The 24650-nt window shown below is 35.6% G+C and overlaps 1 protein-coding gene across 1 annotated transcript; it reads right to left on the reverse strand.

The window, feature by feature from the left end:
• Positions 1 to 6: 6 nt before the first annotated feature.
• Positions 7 to 21791, reverse strand: card11 (caspase recruitment domain family, member 11). Its single transcript, XM_073832576.1, has 22 exons — positions 21590 to 21791; positions 19571 to 19708; positions 19002 to 19327; positions 18686 to 18865; positions 18413 to 18559; positions 15379 to 15504; positions 15089 to 15283; positions 13276 to 13425; positions 13142 to 13193; positions 12791 to 13007; positions 11881 to 11933; positions 11651 to 11783; positions 11364 to 11562; positions 11130 to 11256; positions 10558 to 10798; positions 10299 to 10383; positions 8321 to 8416; positions 8093 to 8213; positions 7612 to 7794; positions 5451 to 5575; positions 1353 to 1468; positions 7 to 1270 (listed from the first exon to the last, which is right to left on the reverse strand). Exons 1-22 carry the CDS (start codon positions 21789 to 21791, stop codon positions 1066 to 1068), a joined length of 3417 nt encoding a protein of 1138 aa, XP_073688677.1. The 3' UTR covers positions 7 to 1065.
• Between the last annotated feature and the right edge of the window lie 2859 nt (positions 21792 to 24650).

Here is a 24650-nt window from a genome sequence, read left to right on the forward strand (position 1 = left end):
AAGTAAACACCAGAAACAGCTCTCACTGTGATAACATCTAGAGATGATAAAAGCCCAATTTAGGGCCTTCATCAATGACAGCTTAAACAGACTCCAAAATAATGCCAACATTAAAAAAAAAAAAAAATTGCGAATTACAGTCAGTAGCCTGACATGTAAATACAGATAATGCCATTGAAATACAGTATGACCAAAAGATACAGTAAAACCTTGGCAAGTATTTAGGTAGCAGCTGAAATGGCCACAGAATTAAAGAGATAGTTTACCCAAAAATACAAATTCTGTCATTAATTACTTACCCTAATGTCATTCCAAACCCATCTTTACACACAAATAAAGATATTTTTTAATGAAATCCGAGAGCTTTCTGACCCTGCAAATAGTCCATGTGACATTAGTGGTTCAACCGTAATGTTATGAATCTAAGGGAATACTTTGTGCGAAAAAAAAGCTAAAATGAATTTGTGTACCAAAGACGGACAAAGGTTTAAAGGGTTTGGAATGACATGAGGGTGAGTAATTAATGACAGAATTTTTATTTTTTGGGTAAACTATTCCTTTAAGCCACATGTGTGTTATCTGCATAAGGACTATCCATTATAAATGTGGGCTTGTAATAAAATAAATATGGACATCACAAATATTAATTTATAAAGATAACGGTATATACTGTATATTGCAACAATAGTTGCATCAGGTTCCATTTACAGTTTTACACAAATCAGCCAGAACACAACTGAAGCGAAATTCAGTGGGCAGCGCTATACTGAGCATTACAGGTGGATGCTGGGAAGGCTAATGTTTTATTGACAACAGCTCCACTTCAGGAGAATAATAGATAAGAAGCTCTAGGATGAGAACATTTCCACTGCTTACTACGTGAACCTTCAGGAGCATCACATGTCCACGTGGCTTCTTTTCTTTTTTTGACAGCAGAGAGAAACACACCTCACCTTTGACAAAGTCACTTCCTGTTCACACGCCTGTGCTGCATGCATTCCACCCGAGCTGGAAACAGACAGAGTTTTGGTGCACCGTTAGCCGTAACATGCTCCAGTGGTCAGGTCACAGCAGGTCCTGCTCCACCCAGACTGTTTTCTTCTGCTCCTCAAAAATCTTGTCCTTGATGATCCTGACGAGATCCTCCACCCCACTCCAAGAGTCAGGCTCCACACACGCGTACAGGCACGGCAGCGTCTCCAGCTCCTTCTCCTTGGAGCGACACATCTTGAAGAACTCCTCCTCAGAGTCCACCTTCAGAGGGAGCCTCCTGCTCAAGGAAAACATCAGAAATGATTACTTATGAGTGCAATGCGTCTGCTCAAGAATGAAGATCTTGGAAGAGCTCTTGCCTTAATTTTTTGATGTTCCTTTCACAGATTTTGATGAAGATGATGATGGGGTAGATCTCTCTCCTCAACAAGTCTTTTACACAGCTCAGATCAGCTTCAAGAAGACAGTGCTTATTCTAAGAAACATAAAAATGCACATTTTAACTTTAAATTATCACAAGCAGATGAATCTAAACTAGATTGTAAATATTAATTTGCAATTTAAAGCAGAAAGGAGAATTGAGAACTGAAGAGAGAATTGAGAACTCATCCAGTGAGGTGTCGGTTCTCATTTTTTGCCCTGTTTTTGGCACACCTCTCGAACAAGTGAGATTTGCAGCGGAAAATTACACTCATCTTCTGACACATTAGCAAGTGAAAAACAATATTCTGCCTCTCATCTAACCACCTGATAAACCCCCAGCAAGCAGATTGCATCTGCAGCCATCAGGAGCATCAGGTCTGTCTCCTACATACCTCTGCTCATGCCTCTTTCAGTCACATAAAACACACTGAGACTTACAGAGCTCTTCAGCTGGAAGTCTTTTTGTATAAAGAGCAGCATCCACTATGAGGAGGAGAGGATGGGGTTTTAACAGTGTTTCAAAATGACGAGTGTGAAACATTGCTTAATCCAAGTTTAAAGATTGTTTTATTGTAATATGTCCCTTGAGGTCTTTGGCAGTAAAAAAGTCTGATTTTGTCCCAGTCTTATTGGTTAAATTAACATGAATTACACTATCAGAAAAGGAATATCTATTTTATATGTTTACATTAACAATGTTATCAATATTCTATTTATTAAAGCCAGGTATGAATCTCATCAAGTATTTTACATACTCTGCAGGCACACAAGATGTTATTATTTGGTTAAATTTCAAAATTCAACGTCAATTCAACATCTAATGTCAATGTTAATTTAACGTCCATTACTAATGTCTTTGAATTTAGGTTGTGTAGTTCACCCAAAAATGAAAATTTGCCCATTATTTACACACCCTCCAGGCATCCTAGATGTATATTCTTCCTTCTTTCAGACAAATGCAATTGGAGTTATATTAAAAATTATCCTGGCACTTCCAAATTGTAGAATGGCAATAGGTGAGTGTTTCTCTTCATCAGTCCAAAACAAGTCCAGTAAAGTGCATCCATCCTCTGATTGGATTTCGTCTGAAAGAAGGAAGTCATATACATCTAGGACGCCTTGAGGGTGAGTAAATAACTATCCCTTTAAGTCAATGTCAAATACGCCAACTTGATTTTTCATTGTCAGCCGAAATGTAATGTCTGTCCGATGTTGGGGTCCAACGTCAACCTGACATTACATTGACGTTCAGTGCTGGGTTTTATTCCAAAATAAAAATTCAAGGCAGTAAACAATATATTTTATTTGTGAACTTAAGTTCAGCTAGTTTTTTAATAGCTAACTTTTAACTATTTTTGAATTTTTCAGATCATCAGTCATCAAAGCTTGGTAAATATTGGTCACAGAAATTTCCTTTAAATTTCACCAAGCTGATTACTCATTAAAAACTCACACAGATCATGTTTTCATGTCATTTTAAGTCTCATTTTGAGTAACAAAGTGGTTATATCTGAATGTGTTGTTTACTTAGTTTTTAAAATTAGTCTTCCCATTAACGTCATTTATATTGTTCATTCATTTGCGAATGCGAAACACACATGAGCACAAGAGGCAGGATTTTTCACATGAACCAATCATAGCTGAACATAAACAGTCATATCCAATCATATCACAATAGAAGCATTGCCTCCTCTCTCATGACTTTTCCCCATTTATTCTCAATTACCCCCCAACAAAATCAGCACACGCTTTAGGGGGTCTGTTAAAACTTAATGGGCTCAGGGGAGGTGAAAGCGATGCAGACTCCTGTTGTAACTTTACCTGCTGGTGTCACTGTTGGACAACCTTTCTTTAGAAAAACAAGTGATTTATACAATTTTAATGCAACATTTTGTAATGTTGGCATTGTTTTACTTCTGTACTACTGTAATTTGTACTGTAATTTTTTTTCTCACCCAATATTTTGAACAGAAACTGCCTCCCTTGCCTCTTTGGAGTAAACGCCCCTGATTCTTCTTGTTATTTCCTTATAGGCTTACTTCCACGTTGAGATAAAAGATGGATAAAAAATGCAGGTTGTTTTAATGGTACAAGAGGCATCATTGTGGAAAAAAATTATTACTCATCTTTTATTTACATCCTTTTTTACGCCAAATGAAGGCTACATCATTGTGGCCAAACAATTAAATTTTTGTTTCATCTGACCATGAAACAGAAGACCAGAAGTCTTCTTCTTTGTCCAGATGAACATTTGCAAAGGCTAAGCGGGCTTTTGTGTGCCTTATCTGGAGAAGTGGTTTCCTCCTTGGTCTGCGTCCGTGGAACCCAGCGGTGTGCAGCGTCTGTGGACTGTCTGCCTTGAGATGTTGCCACCAGCAGAGCCCAGATTCATCAGGATGGCCTTGGTGGTGATCCTTGGATTCTTTTTACCTCTCTCACTCTCCTCCTGGCCAGCACAGGTGTCACTTTTGGCTTCTGACCATGTCCTCTCAGATTTTTCACAGTGCGGAACATCTTGTATTTTTTAATAATACTTTGCACTGTAGCCACTGGAACTTCAAAACATTTAGATATGGTCTTATAGCCCTTTCCTGACTTGTGAGCAGCCACAATGCGCAGCCGCAGGTCCTCAGTGAGCTCCTTTGTCTTAGCCATGACTGTCCACAAACCAACAGCAGAGAGCTTCTGTTTTTCACCTGTTGAGTTAATTAAAACAGCTGTTCCCAATGAATCAGGGTAATTAGGATGCTTTAGAACAGCTAGGACTATTTGGAACGGTATAGAACTTTGGATTTTCCCATAGACTGTGACAGTTTGCAAGGGGTATGAATAATTTTGGACATGCCACTTTTTGTTTAAATATAAATAAAAGCTGAGAAATATTTTTTTTCCACAATGATGCCTCTTGTACATTGTCTTATTATCTTTTGAGAGAAGCCTGTTGTCATTTCCGGTGAAAAAAAAAAAAAAGTAGCTCGTTGAATAAAAGTAACTAAGTCAGAATGTGCCAGGGGTATGAATAATTTCGGGCTTGACTGTATGTCAAAAGATCAAGGAAAATTAGATTTCTCATGTCATGACCCTTAAAGGGTTACTCCACCCCAAAATGAAAATTTTGTCATTAATCACTTAGCCCAATGTCGTTCCAAACCCGTAAAAGCTTTGTTCATCTTCGGAACACAATTTAAGATATTTTGGATGAAAACCGGGAGCTTTGAGGCTGTCCCATTGACTGCCAGGTAAATAGCACTGTCAAGGCCCAGAAAAGTATGAAAGATGTTGTCAAAATAGTCCATCCGCCATTAGTGGTTCAACCATAATTTTACAAAGCTATGATAATACTCTTTGTACAGGTAGAAAACAAAAATAGCGACTTTATTCAACAATTCATCTCCTCCACGTCACCATTAGACGTACACTGTTCTCTGTCAGCTGCGTCATGCAGATACATTGTTTCATTGAATCAAAGAATAAATAAATGTAGAAAATGTAAATGTGTGTTGCGGCTGACAGAGAACAGTGTACACTGTTAAGTTGCAGGGGATATTATCCAAAATGGTGCTACGGTGACACGGAGAAGACAAATTGTTAAAGTTGTTATTTTTGTATTCTTTCCATACAAAAAGTATTCTCGTAGCTTCATAAAATTATGGTTGAACCTCTGATGGCAGATGGACTATTTTGACGACGTCTTTCATACTTCACTTCACAGTGGTATTTACCTGGAACTCCAAAATCCAAAATATGCATAACATCTTAAATTGTGTTCCAGAGACACAACAAAAGCTTTTACGAGTTGGGGGTAAGTGATTTATGACATAATTGTCATTTTGGGGTGGAGTAACCCTTGAACTAGTAATTAAAAAAAGGGTTAAGCATTTCAAAATGATACCGGTTTGCAAAACCGAACACAAAGCGAACACATAAATATCTGACAAGCTTTTTGAGTAAGCAGAAGAAATGACAGCACATAAAAGCAAAAACATAATTTAGCCATTATTAAATTCTTCTGGAAAGAACATTTATTACTGTACCTTGAAGGCAACCGCTTCGATGTTTTCCGGGGTGATGCATTCATATGTGCAGGCCTGCTTTTCTTTGGAATAAATGATGGGTTCTATCTTCTGTTTCATGAGGAATTCATCTTTTGTCACAATGTCTGGAAAGAAGATGAATTAATAGTTCTTGTAAGTAGGCATGTCAAGGAAAACATTGCTTGCATCTAGGGAGGGCGTTGTAAGGGTTTTCTACATTCGATTACACAAATCAATTCCAGTTTCAATTCCATTTATTATTATTTTGTTACAATACTTTTGAAGAAGTTCCCCTAATTTATTAAAGCACCACTACAAATAAACTCTGCTGGGGATGTGTAGTTCAAGATACACACTGTCATATATGCGAACAGCCAGTCAATTCTTTCTTTTGTGAATCTTACTACAGCACCTTTTCTCTCGACATTCAGATTGAAACCTTACAAACTCTGAAGGTGAAACCATTTTTTTGGCTCTGCAGATTCTGCAGCAGTATAGCAACAAAGAGAGCGGATCTTCTGGAACTATTAATGAAACTAAATGTCATTAAACAAAATGTCATCTGGTTATTTTTTTTAAAGATGGCCTGATAATTGGTTTAATTGGCTTATTTTTTAGCATTATTCTTTTTTTTTTTTTACTTGATCAGTTACCAGTCGTTAAGGGGAGACACTACAGGCAAAAACACAGTTTTTTCATGCACCTGTCAAGTTTGAGATTTTGGGCTTTTTGGTTTTTCAAGTGCTTTTAGAGACTAGTGGGAAGAAAACTTCCAAAAGACACTGTTAAGTGTTTCTTTTATAGCACTTTACAATACATATTTTTAAAAGCAGTTTTCTCAAAATGAGTTTTTCTCCTAAACTGAGCCATAAATCTCCACTTCAGTAGCACTTACACACACCAAACTTTACATTTTTATTCCTGTCTATATCCAGAAGGTTTTAACAGAGGGATTTGTTCATATAAAAATTGCTTGATTTTATAAAATTGATTTTATTTCCCCAAAAAATTTAAAAAAACAAAAAAACATATAAACATAAATTACACAACATTTGACTCTAATGTGTCAAAAAAATTTAACAGAAATTAAACAAGTTTTGAAACGGACTTCATCCCAAATGTTTAGATTTTTGTACTAGAAATGTATGCAAATTTATTTATAAAATACATAAAACTACATATAAAACTACATTGTTCACAGGTAACTTTTTTATTTTAATGTGTTGTTTGCATAAGTTCTTTGAGTTTTATTATTTAATGCAATATTAGTCTTGTAAACCAGGCTGTTCAGCTTCAGAAGTTAGTGATTAATTATTTAGTTAAGATTAATTATTTAATTAATTAGTCAGAAATCATTCTAATATTCCTAATTGCTGCTCAAAACAACATTTATTATTATTATTATGTCGAAAACAGCCAAGTAGAATTTTTTTTATTTTTTTCGAAGAGAAAGTTCAGAAGAACAGCATTTATCTGAAATCTTTTGTAACATTATAAATGTCTTTATCATTGTTTTGATCATTTTAAAGCATCCTTGCTAAAAAAAGTATTAATTTCTATCACTGTTTTAAATATTGATAATAATAATAAAAATGTTTCTTGAACAGCAGAATCATGTGGCACTGAATACTGAATAATACTGAACACTAAATAAATTACATTTTAAAATATATTCCAATAGAATTTTTTTATTTTAAAATAGTAAAAATATTTCAAAATTGTACTGTTTTGCTGTACTTTAGTTTAAATAAATGCAGGCTAAGTGAGCAGAAGAGATGTCTTTAAAAAACATTAAAAATCTTACCGTTCAAAAACTTTTGACTAGTAGTGTATATATCGGTTAATTTCTATCCCCAGCTTTACTAACAACCCACTCGACATTAATAACTGATTTCTAACTGCAACAGCTTGATTTATCTGAGGTTTATTACATACATTCAAAAGCTTGTGCCAGACATAGACTGAGTGGGTTGCTTATGACGTAAGAGTTGAAGTCATGGAACAAATTTCAAACAAGCCCTTGTTATCAAGATAAATTTATCATATATGTGACCTATAGTTAATAATGGCAACAAAAACAAAATATCTTTATCATCATCACCACCACCAAAACCACAGTGTGTTGCTATAATTAGGGCAACCTTTTCCCACCCACTTTTACCTGGTTTGCATATATTGAACTCCATAGCACCTCCAAGGTTAAGGAACTTCTGGACGATGGTCTTGGCTAGGACGTTAGGGGTGAAGAGGACAGGTCTTTTGCGCTGACATTGGTGTGGGGTCACTAGACTGTACGGGATCAAATTCAAGCTCTTGTTCAAGTCGCTCTCTGAATCAGATGTGTCTGAAAAAAGAGAAACAGTTCACAGGTCAGCTTTGAAAGCAGTTCATTTAGTACTGCTAAATGTCAAATGTAATTCAGCATAAACACTGGAAACAGACATGCGAATAAGAAAGCATTGGTTTCCAATTAAAGATGATACAAAGTTATTTATGATTTTTCAGTTTTAGAAATCAAGCTTTACAAATTCCCCAACATTTTCAGGTTTCATTTTCATGACAGGACGAAGCCTGTCTACATGTCATCGCCTGCAAAGATTCCTTGGAAATAAACAAGTAAAAATGAGGGTGGGCAGTCTTACCCTCGGGCCTCAGCGTTTCAAAACCTGGCCTGGAAACTGATGATGGATTTCCTCCATTGACAATGCGGACACGCTCACTGCTGTTCATCCTCTTGTACTTGTTATCCACCCTGCTGACAAACTGACACCAGGGATCTCTTTTAATCTCAGCAAGACTCTGCTCTTTTCCTATCTGCAGTAAGACCTCAGCACTATGGCAGGGAGAGCAAACTCAAGAGGACCTGTTACCTGTAATAACTGAAAGATGAAGACACTGGCTCTGGACAGACGTGGGCTAGACTTGGGGTCTTGAGATGGTGTGGGCTCCTCGGGTTGAAGGGTGTTCTGTGAGTACAAATGGAAATGAGAGTATTCATTAGAAAGGGGCACATGGAAAGTGATATTTTCCGGGACAATATTCAGTCCAAAAACCATTAAGGGAATGACTTCATTGGTATGAGTTATCAGACATATGACCACACCAGGGAGTCAGAAATCAACTTTTCCATTAAGGGGCAATATTTGCCTACTTGAATTGATTTCCAGGGGCATTTTTTTACATTTTTGAGGGCAATTTTTATAAGATCACATTATTACAATCACAAAACTATGTTGTCTTTAATGTCAAATACTTACATTTTTATTTTAAACTATCATCAATAACAGTAGACTGTTAAAAATGGTCTCTAAATTATAGCTACACTACCAGTCAAAAGTTTTTGAACAGTAAGATTTTTAAAGGTTTTTAAATAAGTCTCTGCTGCTCACCAAGTCTGCATTTATTTGAAGTACAGCAAAAACAGTACAATTTTGAAAAAAATAAAAAAATAATAATAATAATAATTTTCTATTTGAACATATTTAAAAATGTAATTTTTTCCTGTGATCAAAGCTAAATTTTCAGCATCATTACTCCAGGAAATCATTCTAATATTCTGATTTGCTGTTCAAGAAACATTTATTATTATTATTATTACTTAAAACAGTTGAGTACATTTTTCAGGATATTTTGATGAATTGAAAGACAAGCATTTATTTGAAATAAAAAGCTTTTGTAACATTATACACTATACCATTTAAAAGCTTGGAGAAAGAAATTACAGAAATTAATACTTTTATTTGGCAAGGATGCTTTAAATTGATAAAAAAATGATGATAAAGACATTTATAATGTTATAAAAGATTTCTATTTCAGATAAATGCAGTTCTTTTGAACTTTCGATTAATCAAAGAAACCTGAAAAAAATCTACTCCACTGTTTTTAACAACATAATAATAATAAATGTTTTTTGAGCAGCAAATCAGAATATTAGAATTTCTGAAGGATCATGTGACTGGAGTAACATGCCAAAAATTCTGCTAAAAATGTTTTTAAAATTTAGCATTTTTAACACTGACTAATCTAAAGTGCATCTGACTGGCCAATGCATTCCTAAGTTCAACAGAAATGCGTTTGATTATAAGGCTCAACGCTGCACAAAACAAGAGTGTAAAAGCAATCGAATGTAAATGTAATGGACACTTTCCATCCATTTTCACATTTAACTTTAATTTTGACAGCTGTAATACATTGTTTAATTGTGCAGGGACATTTTTGCCCCTTTGCCTCGAATTGATGGGGCATTTCTGTTCATTTTGGCCACAAACCCTCATTAATTTCTACACTGTATTTAGCAATGATGTACAACAGGAAGTAAAACTGAGGTAATTTTCATTAATACATCGTAAAAGAGCAGAAAAATGCTTTTTTTTTAATTCTGAGGGTCAAAGACAAGTTCATACATGTCAAAGACTCACCATGCCTGTATTTGTTTGATCCAAAGTATAAAAAGAGTCAAATTTGGAAATATTGTTCTGTTTAAAATACCTTTTTATTTGAATATATTTTCAAATGTAATTTATTCCTGTGACCAAAGCTAAAGACAGGTTCATGACTGTTTTGCTCTAAAAGGTATTGACTGACATTATAAATGGACTCCACAGCTGACCAGTACATAAATAAAAAGTACTTTTTCATTAGATGGACAAAAACAGTTATGTTTCACCTGCATGAGGGTGAGTAATTGATGACAGAATTTTCATTTTTGGCTGAACTACCCCTTTGAACTGACAAAAGTGTTGAATAGTCGCTTTAATTGGCATTTAAATTGTCATCGGTTCTGACTCATCAACAAACATGAAAGCCAAAAAGTGGGCGTGTTTCTCCAATAATCCAGAAGGAACTGACCCGTAGTCCTCGCAGAGTTTCGAGTTCCTCTCGACCTCCTCGACACATCAGCTTCTGAATCTTCACCAAGAGGAGCTGCTGGGCTCTGGGGAGGAGGTGACAGCTAAGTTGGCTTTACAGCTTCTAGTCACATATAAAAATGCACACCCACACACTCACCTACGCACTGACAGACAATCTGCAGCAGGCAATAGACGAATGTTCACACTCGTTTTTGAAACAGACACTATAATGGTCACTCGTTTTTCAGTGTCCTTACCTAGAGTAGCTGGGTATAGTGCCTTTCTCTGTGTCCTTGTTGGTGAAAGGGTCCACGCGGGCACACAGCCACTCGCATCTGCCCTGGTGCATGGTGTCCAGGACATGGAGAACCTCGTCACATCGTACATTGAGTGAGCAGTTGTCCAACTGGCTGGAAATGTTCAGATTGAGACGGATGTAGAACGAGTCTCCGGATACCACTGTTCCTTCTTCAATGTCCTTCAGCAGCCGCCTGTAGCCTGGACACAAAAAGCAGGGTCAAGACATTCTGTGGGCCAATAAAGAGCAGTGAGAAGCAGAGAAGTGACCCAACAGTTTGGTGTGGATGCAACTTAACACAACACTGAATAAGATGGTGTGTGATGGAAACATAGAAGCAGCGCATTTGATTCAGACAGAGCCGTAGGCTAAAAGACCAAAGGCCTGTTTTTTCTTTAGAGTCTGAATATGTTATTAGGTTCCTCCCAGGGTGGCATAGGACTTTTTGAAGTATCAGACCTTATAACCCCCTCTATGCACATTGAACTCTTGAAAAAGGCATGTTCCTTTTTAAAAGAGGTCTGGACTTACCATCATAGTTGTGCTTGTAATGGAGATGCACTTTTCCGGTGCATCTCTGCAGGGTCCAGTGAGCTTCTTCTTTGGTGCAGGTGTCCAATGCCACACTCTGAGCTTCTCCACGAATAATGCCTTCCAACTACAGAATAAATGAATCCAAATGGGAAAAGATTACCACTACTACAGCAACAGGTTTTCATGTTATCTCTGTTGTGCTGTACAACATATGTCGGAGTTCAAACCCACCATTAGAAGATGATGTCCAACTTTAACACCGGACCGTTCTGTTTCAGAACCAGACTGGACAGAGGACACGAAAATGCCACTATCATTTCCACCTATCATAGTGATGTCCGACAGAAGGTTTTCTCCAGAGAGAAAAAGACTCTGCACAGGTCGCAATGAGTTTTGCGGAGGGCCCGAGGTCAATGAAGGACGAAACGGTCTGGTGAAAGATAATGCGAACAAGGATGAGGATGAATTGATTCACCGCACTGAGTGCTCATGGAATGATTATAAATACAACAAAATACCTCTCCAAAGAGAATTTTCTGAAGATGTTATTGACTTGCTCCAGATCATACGAATCCATTGTCTCAGACTGGTGGGAAGATGAAGATGAATGGATGGATGAAGGCCCGTAAGAAATGTCTAAGTCATGGTCATCTACAGTAAAGAAAGAGACGTTTTTATAAAGACGAGTCACTTAAGTGTATGATTCAGTGGTGAGTGGGTGGAATAAATGATTTATGCGTGTTCATACCCATGTCGGCATTGTCTCCACTGTCAGTATCTGCAGTGTCTGAAATGGGAATACTGAAAGAGAGATACAGCATAGTAAATTTTACTCTACAATGCCAGCAACAGTTTACTATGACTTTACTATAGTTGCCAACTGGTACTTTTGTGGAAAAGCACTCTAAATAATCCCTAAATAAGTTTTTTCAGGGTTCGTACAGATATTGTAAAATTAAATTCCATGACTTTCAAGGACTTTTCAAACACTACGTTTTCTGATTTTCAAGGACTTCAATCAGAGATCTCACTTATCGAACAATGTCTTCCATTTTAAAAAAAAGAGAAATAAATAAAAATATACTATTAAAAATGGCAAAAATAAAGTGAAGCACATGTGCTTCCTTCCTGCTCGTCACTCGACTTATCGTGACTAAATTCAAGATGGCGGCAAACGGTAAATTTCCTGAAGGCACTGTCTGTATAAATCTTCTTCTAAATAAACTACCGGTGCTTTTTCAAAGTTCTCAATGTCTCGTTTTAAATGTCAGGGCCCTTGGAAGTCTACCAATGAAGTATGGAGCTACTTTGTGCCTCGTCCGATGCCCGATGCACCCTCAACGACAACCTGTTGTTAGCATCGGCTAACTAGCGCCAGATTTCGGAGTGCAGTGGACAAGCCGAGATGAGCTATGAAAGGTAAGTTCACACTCGGTATCATGATTCAACACACTTTAGGTCAATATCACACCAGACTTCTCCTTTAAATTTCAAAGTCAAATTCAAGTACTTCAAGCACTTTAAGCACCTTGTACGAACCCTGTGTTTTGTTACAACTACCAGCAACCAGTTAGGCTACTATTCTCAAAACGTTTGTTACACAAATCAGACACACAAGTAACCATGATAATTAAGTAACTATCTATGGCTTTAATTACTATTTGTGATGAGAGTTTGGGTTCTCCTTGATTCTCCTGACAATGGAGCTCTGGTCTGGAGGCTCTGGTACGGTGGACAAGATACTGTCATTACGGCATCGCATCTGAAGATTTTTATAGCAGATCTCTGCAGGAGAAATCATTGCACTGGGACTGTTGAGACTTGTGTTGTCAGTGGCTACAGGTTCTAACAGATCTCCATTGGTGAAAGGCATGGCTATATAATGAGAGAATAAATGAAAGGAAACAAAGCTTACGAAACATTCGCTGAACAATGCCATACACTAACTACATATTAACTGCAAGTTCACACAGAGCACCATTAGAGCTCGTACAAAAAAAACATTTTACCTTGGAATAGAGGACTTTTGGGTCCAGCAGCTGGAGATTTTGGTCTGTTAATCTAATAAATTAGAATGACAGGAATTGAGATACAGAAATATACAATGAGAGATTTAAAGAAATAGTTACAAGTTTCCACTCACTCTGCCCTTAAGATTACTTCTGCGTTGGAGTTTAGGCTCTTGATCATCAACAGTGTCTTCTCCAGAGTCCTCTGAAGGTCCTCCTGTGTTTCCATCAGGTTGCCCAAAGTGCTGAGCTATAATTAGCGGAGTAATGTCTCTTGGCAGACTCTGAAGGAGAAATATTATGATAAAATAAGAAAAATAGTGCTGTCAAAATTTGCATGTTAACACATATGATTCATTTCTCCAGTTTAATGGCTTAAAAATATTTAACGCAGGGGCAGAGCTATGGTTGGCCACCCCACTCACAACTTACAAGAATTGTTTTTATTTAGTTGCAGAACGTATTCAAGACCACATCAAACGGGAGACTTTTCATATGCGCAACTTCACTTTAGCGCCAAGCACTAGTCAAACGGGCGTGTAAAAGCGTGTGTGTGAACTGCGGTCAGATGAGATGTTTTCAGGCCATATGTCAGTAATAATTCATTTGACTCTTTAGTCTGCCTTTATACTGTGCTTGCAACACATGCCTGATGAGAAGATTGTTTTAAGTTCAATTAAAAGTTGTTTTTTAAAGTCTAATAAATGTTAGCTCTCAATTATACTGTAATGTTAAATGGCTATAATCAATGGTTAAATATTAGGGGCAAAAAAAATCTATTTCATTGGGACATCAGTGGTATCAGTGATACTCGCCTTCAGTCATAAAGATGCCACTAAACAAATATTTAAAAATATACGGTCTTTATGTTGTTTCTACATTCATTTGAAGACTGCACGTGAAATTATTGCAATATAAAAGTATATTTAAAAACTTTAAAGTTAGGTAAGATTAATCGCAATTAATTGCGATTAATTTCAGAATAATGTGTGATTAATTTGTTTGTTTTTGTAATCGACTGACAGCACTAAAGAAAAAAATAATATTAGTGCTGTCAAATGATTAATTGTAATTAATCGCATCCAAACTAAACATTTTTGTTCACATACTATATGTGTGCACTGTGTATATTTAAATACACACATAAAGTATATATTCTGAAAATATTTACATGCATTTAAATGTATTTATTTTATTTATATAATTAATATTACATTTAAATATATATTTAATATATAAATAACATAATTTTCTTAAATATATCCATGCATGTGTGTGTATTTATGTATACAAAATAAATAAACAGCACACACACACACACATATTATGTAATCAAAAACTTTTAGTTTGGATGCGATTAATCGCAATTAATCGTTTGACAGCACTAGTGAAGATTGTTTCAAGTTAAATAAAAAGTTGAATGGCTATAATCAATAGTTAATAATAATAATAATAATAATAAATAATAATAAATAAATAATAAATATTTGGGGGAAATAATCTATTTAACAGGGACATCACTAATAATTGTATTAGTATATTTGCCTAAGATGCCACAAAAATAAAATAAAAATAAATAAAATATATAAATAAATAATATATAAAAATTATTATATATTTTCATATACCGTAATATACATTATATAAATAATATATATTTTTTGATATAATAATATATATAAAAATATATATTTATTGGAGATTGCATATGAAATATAAAAGTATATTTAACAACTTTTAATGTTAGGGAAGATTAATATCAATTAATATATAAATATATTTATTATGTACACATAACATTTTTCTTGTAAACAAAAACTGTTAGTTTGGATGCGATTAATCGTTTGACAGATCTAAAAAAAAAATTCAATGGTAACAGCCAATCAGTCAAAAAAAAATTTAAAGAAAAAAACGCTTAACTTTTCAATAAAACATAAAATGTCCTACCTGATCCAAACCATTTTCTTTAGCCATCCGTCTCAGTTTGCACTCCAAGTTGACTATCTTGGCTTCTTTGCGTACGATTTCGATTTGAAGTTCATCGCTCCTCTCTTCCAACTCCCGTATTTGCTTGCGGTACTTGTCTTTGTCAATCAGACACTGAGACACAAGGTGCTGAGCATCATCTCTTGACTTAAAAGCCTGTGAGACAGAAAAAAAACTATATATCGGTAGCCCTTTTAAGTAATAGGAAATGAACTAATCCAAAGCCATCAGTTGCAACATTAGTACTCAACCTGGTCCCGCTCACGTTCCACCTCTTCCAGCTGCACCATGACCGTATTCATGCGGTTCTTGTACATTTCGCAGTCCTTCACCAAAGTGGAGCACTTCAGTTCAAGGTCCTCCTTCTCTTCCAGGTACTGTGCATCATTAAATGAAACATTTCTTTTTTAAACCCATCAACAGAATAAAGAGCAAAGTGGCATCTTTTAAAATTGTATCACATGGCCATGGCAACAGTTTGAGGGCTTCTTTTCAGTACATTATTAATACCTACCCCTCATTCCATCATTCCACACTAAACATTAAACGTTTCATGCGACTCAAACTTTGCTGACTGCATGTCGAAGAGACAACCCTTCATCATTTACAGAGAAAAACACTCTGCTACGGCATAAATTTCCATTTTGTTGGAGCAGAGATTTCCATAGCACGCCAACACTTTCAAACGAGAATTACTTTCCATGTCTCAATAAACAAACAAACAAACAAACATTAACATATATTTGGGAATCCAGGACGTCCGGCTTTGACAAGCAATCTGCACGTATTAAACTTGGTTGTAGTGTTAAGAGAGATGCTGGTACGCTATACAAGACTAACTCAAATGTTCTTTTTTCTTTTGTGACTGAAGTAGGCCTCCAAAATGCGCATTTTAATGCGAGAAGTATAACATTTGAGAAGCTCCAAAAGAGGGCTGACTGTGATAAGAAGTCAATTCCGCCACCCCTCCCCCTCCCTTCCTGTCTTAGCCCGAATTCTGACACTTTTCACACGTCACTTCAGATGCGCTTCTAATTAGAGCCGCAGCACATTGCAGAAGGGGCCACTTAGAGCAGCCAGTCCTCATCAGCCTCTGTCACTTCTCGTTCATGTGTGACAAGAGAAAAAAACCTTTTGCCTACACTTCATTATTTCTAGCCGTCAACTAAAAACTCTCACGCTGAGGCCATATTAAATACACTTAATCCCCCATGAGGCCCATGTAATATCACATTTGGCATGTTTATCATGAGGACATTTGATCTTTCGGGATGTGACCGAAATTGACCAATGTGACCTGATGCTTAAGTGAGCTGTCTACCTAGACACAGTCAGTGCACTTACGGCAGTAAGACTGTTTCAGACAGTAGGCAGCAAAGTTATGCTGCCATATAGGATGACTCATTTTGGCAACAAATGTTTTGCATTGCTTGCAGATAAGGTAAGTTCTAGGTGCAATGCATCTAGCCTTGCATATGAATAAAGTCCAGTTATATTATTTCATTAAATACAGATACAAAGTTGTTCCTCTTTTTTAATGTCGTGTCAACACCAAATGCTATTTTCATAGCAAGAACAGGACAGGATAGTTTATAACAAAAGACAAACAATTAAAAAAATAATGATAATTCAATTAAATTAATTTTTTTTATGTTTTTGAAAAAAGATCAGTGTCTGTTGCTCAACAAGTCTGCATGTATTTGATTTAAAATACTGTAAAATGGCAATATTGTGAATATTATTTGAATTAAAAATAACTGGTTTCTATTTGAATATACACTACCAGTCAAAAGATTTTGAACAGTAAGATTTGTAATGTTTTTTAAAAGAGGTTTCTTCTGCTCAGCAAACCTGCATTTATTTGATCTTTTGAAGTACAGCAAAAACAGTACAATTTTGACATATTTTTACTGTTTAAAATAACTGTTTTCTATTTGAATATATGTAATTTATTTCTTAATTTGCTGCTCAAAAAACATGTATTATTATTATGTCAAGTAGAATTTTTTCAGGTTTCTTTGATGAATAGAAAGTTCAGAAGAACAGCATTTCTCTGAAATGGAAATCTTTTGTAATGTCTTTATCATTACTTTTGATCAATTCAAAGAATGGTAAAGAATACCATTTTTGAATGGTATAGTGTATAATGTTACAAAAGTTTTTTTTTAATTTCAGATAAATGCTGATCTTTGGATCTTTCTATTCATCAAGGATTACTGATAAAAAATGACTATAAAAATAATAATATTAATAAAAAATGTTTCTTGAACAGAAAATCAACATATTAGAATGACTTATGAAGGATCACGTGACAGAAGAATGATGCTAAAAATTTAGCTTTGATCACAGGAATAAATTACATTTTAAATATATTAAAATAGAAAACAATTATTGTATATAGTAAAAAATATTTCTAAATTGTACTGTTTTAGCTGTACTTTGGATCAAATAAATGCAGGCTTGGTGAGCAGAAGAGACTTCTTTAAAAAACATTTTAAAATCGTTTGACTGGTAGTGTATGTTAAAATGTAATTTATTCCTGTGAGGGTAAAACTAAATGTTCAGCAGCCATTACTCCAGTCTTCAGTGTCACATAATATTTCATAAATTATTCTAATATGCTGATTTGCTGCTCAAAAAATATTTTCTTTATTATTAACAATGTTGAAAACAGTTTTCGTGGAAACCATTACACTTTTCGGGGGGGGTTTTGATGACCACAGTTTAAAAGTCTTCATTTGAAAGAGAAATTCTTTGTATCATACAGTATTGCAAATCTTTACTGTCACTTTTGATCAATTTAATACATCCTTGCTGAAATCAAGTATTTAAAAATGTATGTAATGTACTTTTTAAACAAACAAAAAAGGGTAACACTTTACAATAAGGTGACATTTGTTAACAATAGTTAATGTATCAACTAACATGAATAATCAACGTTAATGTTAGTTAATAAGAAATACAATCGTTCATGGTGCGATCATGCTAGCTCACAGTGCATTAACTAATGTTAACAAACACAACTTGTGATTTTAATAATTCATTAGTGAATGTTGAAATTAACAGATTAATAAATGCTGTAGAATATTGTTCATTCTTAGTTCGTGTTAACTAATGTAGTTAACTAATGTTAACTCATGAACATTATTGTAAAGTGTTACCCAAAAAATACTTACTGACCCCAGACATGGATTTTTTTCAAAGCATCCATTTGTATGTGCTATGCATTTTTTGGATAGAAGCCTGAAGCGGAAATGATTATTTCAGTATAAGTCTGGTCCTAACCTTGTCCCGGAGCTCCTCGGCCTGTCGGACCTCTTCATGCAGGTTATATAGTCTGTTGACTAGCTCCTGACGATCCTCTAGAGCTTCCTGTCGGTCATGCTCCAGGATATCCAAGATGGCCTTGTCTGAATCAGGCAGAGGCCCGGGCTATGCATAAAAGGAAACAAAACAAGCATACAAAACAACTTTGAAACCGCTGACTTTCAGTAACCTTTCTCAACTGTTTGCTTTTTCACAGTCTTCTATTTACTGTGATGCAAAAAGGGTCCTCACCTGTATGATGGACTGCAACTCCTGGATTTTGATCTTCAAGACCTCATTCTCTCGCTCCAGCTCAAATATCTGCTCTTTCCGAGGGCGGTTCTCAATGTCATTCTTCAATTTCAGAGACTGCCTCCTCTCCATCTTGCACTCCTCCTCCAACTTGTTCAACTTGTGCTTTAGTTGGTCAATCTAGAGGAAATGGAGAGACAGCTTTTAACATTTGTATCCCACTTAGTCCAAACATTTGTGTAAATATGAGTGGCCCATCACTTTTAGCAGTAAATACATAAGACGATTTTTGAAGACGAAAAACAACTCAAATGACCTCTAGCTGAAGGTCTCGGCTCCTCATAACGGCCATATTCTTCTCCTCGCTGAGCTGGGCGTATCGCATAGCCAGTTGATAGTTATCATCCTTCACCTTTATAAGTTCATCGTTATAGTTATTACGCTCTTCCTTCATCTTATTGTAGCGTTCCTGGAAAGTCTGCAGCTCCTGGTTGGCCAGTCGTAGCTTCTTGTGCTCATCTTCTAGTGTGCGGCATTTGGTCATGATGTCCACCCGCTGCACGTCCTTAGCCTTGGACTGCTGCTGAAGCTTCATGACCTCGTTCATTAAAAACTGGATTAGCCCTTCCTGGCCCTCTTCCACTGCAGGAAAAAAATACAGTCAATTAAATACTATTGTACGAAAAAAAATCTTGAACGTCTAATACCATTAGTGTACCATAGTAGCACCAGAGTAATTGTCTATAAGGCTACTGCACAACTCTGAAAGGGAATTTATGGCAGAGGCTCATCCCGGAGGGGAAGCAGGTGGAAGGCAACAAACATTTTTAAGGCATGGTCGTAGGTCATTTATATGGCCGGCATTTTAATTTAAAAGTGGCTCACCGACTATAGTGGAACATCTGCGTGTTGGATCCTTCCCCGTGACGAGCTTGTAGAGGTCAGGGTAGTACAACTCTAGACTTTCTAGAAAAACCACATAGCCTCGGTCTCCCTTTGTGTGCAGGATATCCAGCAACCGACCTGAAACAAACCAGTGCAGCATTACGCTTGTTGAACTGAAAAAGTGCAATGACTTATTTCTACCTGATGTGACCTTTACAGATTACTTTGAATAGTGCATGCTAATGTGATCAGGATGAATCATTATCAGTACAATTTTGTTATCAGTGTCATAATAAATTTTTTGCTTTTATATATATATATATATATATATATATATATATATATTTAGATTTTTAGATTTAGATTTTTTTTTTTTTTTACTAATTAAAATAACTGCTTTCTATTTGAATGTATTTTAAAATGTAATTTATTCCTGTGATCTAAACTGAATTTTAGCATCATTACTTCAGTCTTCAGTGTCACATGATCCTTCCGAAATCATTCTAAAATGTTGATTTGCTGTTAAGGAAACTTTTATTATTATTATCAATATTTTAAAAAGTTCCAAAGTTCAGCATTTATCTGAAATAAAAAGCTTTTGTAACATCACACACTATACCATTCAAAAGCTTGGAGTCAGTATAATTTTTTCCCTATAATAAATTATAGAAATTAATATTTTTACTTAGCAAGAATGCTTTAAATTGATCAAAAGTGATGATAAAGACATTTATAATGTTACAAAAGATTTCTACTTCACATAAATGTTGTTCTTCTGAACTTTCTATTCATCAAAAAAACCTGAAAAAAAATCTACTCAGCTGTTTTCAACATAATAATAATAATGTTTTTTGAGCAGCAAATCGGCCTATTAGAATGATTTCTGAAGGACCATGTGACACTGAAGACTGGAGTAATGATGCTAAAATTTCAGCTTTAAACCACAGGAATAAATTATAAACGTGGAGTAGTTTTTATGATTGATGGATGCACTTTTTGGGCTTCAAAATCTCAACAGCCATTCACTGCCATTATAAAGCTTAGGAGAGCCAGGACATTTTTTATATAACTCTGATTGCATTCGTCTAAAAGAAGAAAGTCATATACACCTAGAATAGCTTAAGGGTGAGTAAATCATGAGGTATTTTTTTTTTTTGGTGAACTATCCCTTTAAGATGTGACTTTAATATTATATATTAATATTATATAGGAAATAACTTGAAAATTATTGAAAGCATGTGTATTCCAGAGGAAAGCAAGCTTGCAGAGAGAGCTCCTCACGCTCTTCTGATTGGCTGTGATTTGTGATTGATTTTCTTGCATCCTATAAAAATGTTGCTTCTGGTGTGAACAGACAAATTGCATCTGGTTAGGACATGTTATTAAACTCTGTCGTGCGGCTGTAGCAGGGAATGTCCAGATTTGTCTTTGACGAAAGCAACGCATTGTATTTTAACTCACTAGAGAAAGTCGTGGCACAAAAGATCTTGTGTTATTCGTGCCAAACTGCCAGTCCCAGAGGGAAAAGAGAATCATTAGGGGGCTGTGAAAATCCCAGCCATGGTAAACAAGCATTTTGATGTGCTGCTTTGTGACAAACAAACAGTGCAGACTTTAGCAAGCTGCTCGGGCGAAATCCCTATCATCCGTTTTGCCTGTGGCCATTCGGAAGATGAAAAATGATACGAAGGTTCAGAAAGAAGTCGTTGGGAAAGAAAAACTACAGCGGCAGCTCACAGGATTAAAAGCGTCCATTCATCATCACATTACACCACTGGAAAAACACAGTGAAAGATGGGGTGACCGAGTAACTGATTGATGATGTGATTTGCATGTAAATGTTTTCAGCATTGAATTTGCATTTCCATATTCCACGGTGTTTAGTATTTTCTGTCAACGGCATCTATGAATGTTGATGTCCCTGCAATACGATTCAGAGAGCAAAACCAACCTTGGACGGATCCGTATCGCCGCATCAACTATGCTACGGTATGTGCTTAAGAAAACACTGAATAATACCTGCTCGGTTGACTTTGGACTCCAGCAGGCGAGAGTTCAGCACCTCGTCTTCGTCTTGTTCATCGATGACCTTGCATTGGCGCAGGTATGAGGTCAGCTTGTTGGGGTTGATGAAACGACACAAGATGTACCGGTTCTTCTCGGCATTCTCCCACAACGCCTCCCCATAGTCTAGCAAGTTCATTGAGCCTCCGTTCTCCATTCCTGCAGAGGCCTCTGAGACAAGAAAGGGGTAGAGAATAAAGTTTTAGATGCCATTTCGACACTCCGTTCACACCTATAGCATTGACAACACCGTAGATAAAAGAAACCAATTTGTTATAGCATGCACAAAGCTAAATGTGTCCATTCAGCCATGATAAATAGATCGACATGACTATACTTACTGCATTCATGCAGTTTTATGATCTAAAGTGAGTGATTTATTGGCTCTCTTTTACAAATAAAATATAACACTGAACAGTAAACACCTTGTGGCAAAATTAAAGTCTGATAGTTCAAAGTTTGAAAATTAAGAGTCAAGGCAAACATAATTATTACCATTGTCATTTTATATTGCTAAATAAAATTCTATTTTTATTAAATACTTAATTGGTTTTCCTGTGAAATATACTTTGGTTAATTTTTAATTATTAATATATGTGACCATGGACCACAAAACCAGCACAGGAATATTTGTAGCAATTGCCAAAAATACATTGTATGGGTCAAAAATATAGATTTTTCTTTTATGCCCAAAATCATTTGGATATTGTGTAAAGATCATGTTCCATGAAGATATTTTGTAAGTTTCTTGCCGTACATATATCAAAACTTAATTTTTTATTAGTAATACACATTGCTAAGAACTTCATTTGGACAACTTTAAAAGCAATTTTCTCAATATTTTGATTTTTTGTTATTTTTTTGCACCCTCTGATTCCAGATTTTCAAATCGCTGTATCTTGGCCAGTCAGACGATGTACAAATCTTGAACTAAAGAAAAATGACACTTATTAGTGGTTTTGTGGTCCAGGGTCACTTATTATTATTATTACTTTTATTATTAGTAACATTGATATACAATCACTAACATTGGTAAAATTTGAACCCCACAAACAAGCACAGCAAACCTGGATTTTTTTTCCCCACAATTTTACTAGAAAAATCTTTCTAGTAATTTTTACCCCAAATCATGTAGCTAGGGTAAAATACTAAATTTTATACTGATGAAAATGAGGCTGTAAGGGATAGACTTTAGTCTTTACAATGAAAGCCACACATCATTTTTAACTTGCAAATGTAAAATTATAATCAGTCATAAGGGTAAATTAAAAAAAAAAAAAAAGAGATTTATACGTTATCTGAAAGCTGTAAATAAGCTTTCCATTGATGTATGGTTTGTTAGGACAATATTTGTCTGAGATACAATTATCTGGAAGTCTGGAATCTGAGGGTGTGAAAAAAAACTAAACACTGAGAAAAACGCCTTTAGAGCTGTCCAAATGAAGTTTTGATATATTTACAGCAGATGATTTTTGGCATAAAAATTGATAAGAATCGACCCATACGACCCATCTTTGAGTCCAGAGTCACACATTTTTTATGGTGCACTGGAAAAGTCCGATGTTTTACCAACAGAACAATTATTGCTTATGTTTATCCCTCACTGCATTACATTGTTTTTGCAAAAGGGGTTTCATGTTGACTTGTTTGTTTAAATGTTGATTATTGTTTATTTGAATGCAGATTCATACAATACACAAAACATATGATTAAACTGTCGCTGACACTTCCAAATGTATAATTTTTAAGTTACAATGATCAATGTTTCCACAATTGTGAAATTACCTCTGATACCCATTTATTGTCTTTAAATATCTCCTCTTTAATGCTAACAATAAAACACAATTCACGCAAGAGTGACCTACAGCTGTGGCAGCTCTGTGCCACCATAATGACACATTTGTGTCCTGCGGCAAGCATCATGTTTCTGTGTGCAATCACACACTGCCTCGTTTCAGGGGGGTGAAACAAACCATATCTTTTTTTAAACCTTGTGGACAGCGGTTGTGAGAATGTCACAGCACATGACTGAAGCGAAAGCACGGAGGACAGTATAGCTGATAGTCTTCTGAATATATCTGATGCTGCAGCACATACATGCGTGAATCAACTGTGTACCTCGATCAGATTGCAGCAGGGTGATTAATGGTCGAAAGTTATGAATACCGAGAGCAGGTCTGCAGATGGCAGATAAAATTCTGATATAGGCTATATATAATCAGTGGGCACAAATATCATAAAATCAAATGAACACTTAAAGGATCACTCGACTTTTTTTGGAAATAGGCTCATTGTCATGGGAGGAAACGTGCAGATTAAGGGGCAGTAATATTAGAATAAGATCCCCTTACCACAATGAAATCTGACGATCTTGTTTTTTCATATGCTTGCAGAAAAATGCTTACCAAAACAAAGTTACTGGGTTGCCCTTTTCGCATTTTCTGAGTTGATAGATCCCGATTATAGTATTTAAACATGGAAAATGGAAAAGGCAGATTTTCATGATGTCACCTTTAAATTAAAACTGCAAGCGCTTATGAATGTTCACTGCTAATTTCATACTAGATTTATATATTCATGGGTTTATTTAGTGTAATTAATATCTTTCAGAATGTTGATCTTTATGTATTTATGTAAAGGGATAGTTCACAAGAATTTATGAACAAATGTCTGTCTGTGTGGTTTTACCTCCTCCGTACAATGTAGGTCAATAGTCACCAAAATGGTTTGGTGATATTTCTTCAAAATATCTTCTTTTTTTCTTGATTCAGAGGTAAGTCATACAGGTTTGGAGTGATATGAGGGTGTGTCAATTTTTATAGAATTTTCATTTCCGTGTGAACTTCATTGACCATTACAAAAAAAAAAGCACACACAGAGGAAACAACAGAGGAACGTAGCTTGTATCAACAGCTCCTGGACAGATTGACACTTGATTGCAACATGAAGAGTAACGCAGCAACCACCTACTGTAGCATTCACCAAAATACAGTAGTAAATAAATTCACTCATTTCA

The sequence above is a fragment of the Garra rufa genome, chromosome 1 (genome assembly GCF_049309525.1).
Source record: "Garra rufa chromosome 1, GarRuf1.0, whole genome shotgun sequence".
Classification (NCBI taxonomy): Eukaryota; Metazoa; Chordata; class Actinopteri; order Cypriniformes; family Cyprinidae; genus Garra; species Garra rufa.

What these genes read in the sequence shown, in the direction of transcription:
- card11 (XM_073832576.1), bottom strand. Translation starts at nt 21,791, where the DNA reads ATGGAGAACGGAGGCTCAATGAACTTGCTAGACTATGGGGAGGCGTTG. An exon ending in GAAGTAATCTTAAGGGCAGA is followed by an intron (nt 13,194 to 13,275) that starts GTGAGTGGAAAC and finishes CTAATTTATTAG; the next exon opens with ATTAACAGACCAAAATCTCC. An exon ending in TTACAAGCACAACTATGATG is followed by an intron (nt 10,799 to 11,129) that starts GTAAGTCCAGAC and finishes TTTTGTGTCCAG; the next exon opens with GCTACAGGCGGCTGCTGAAG.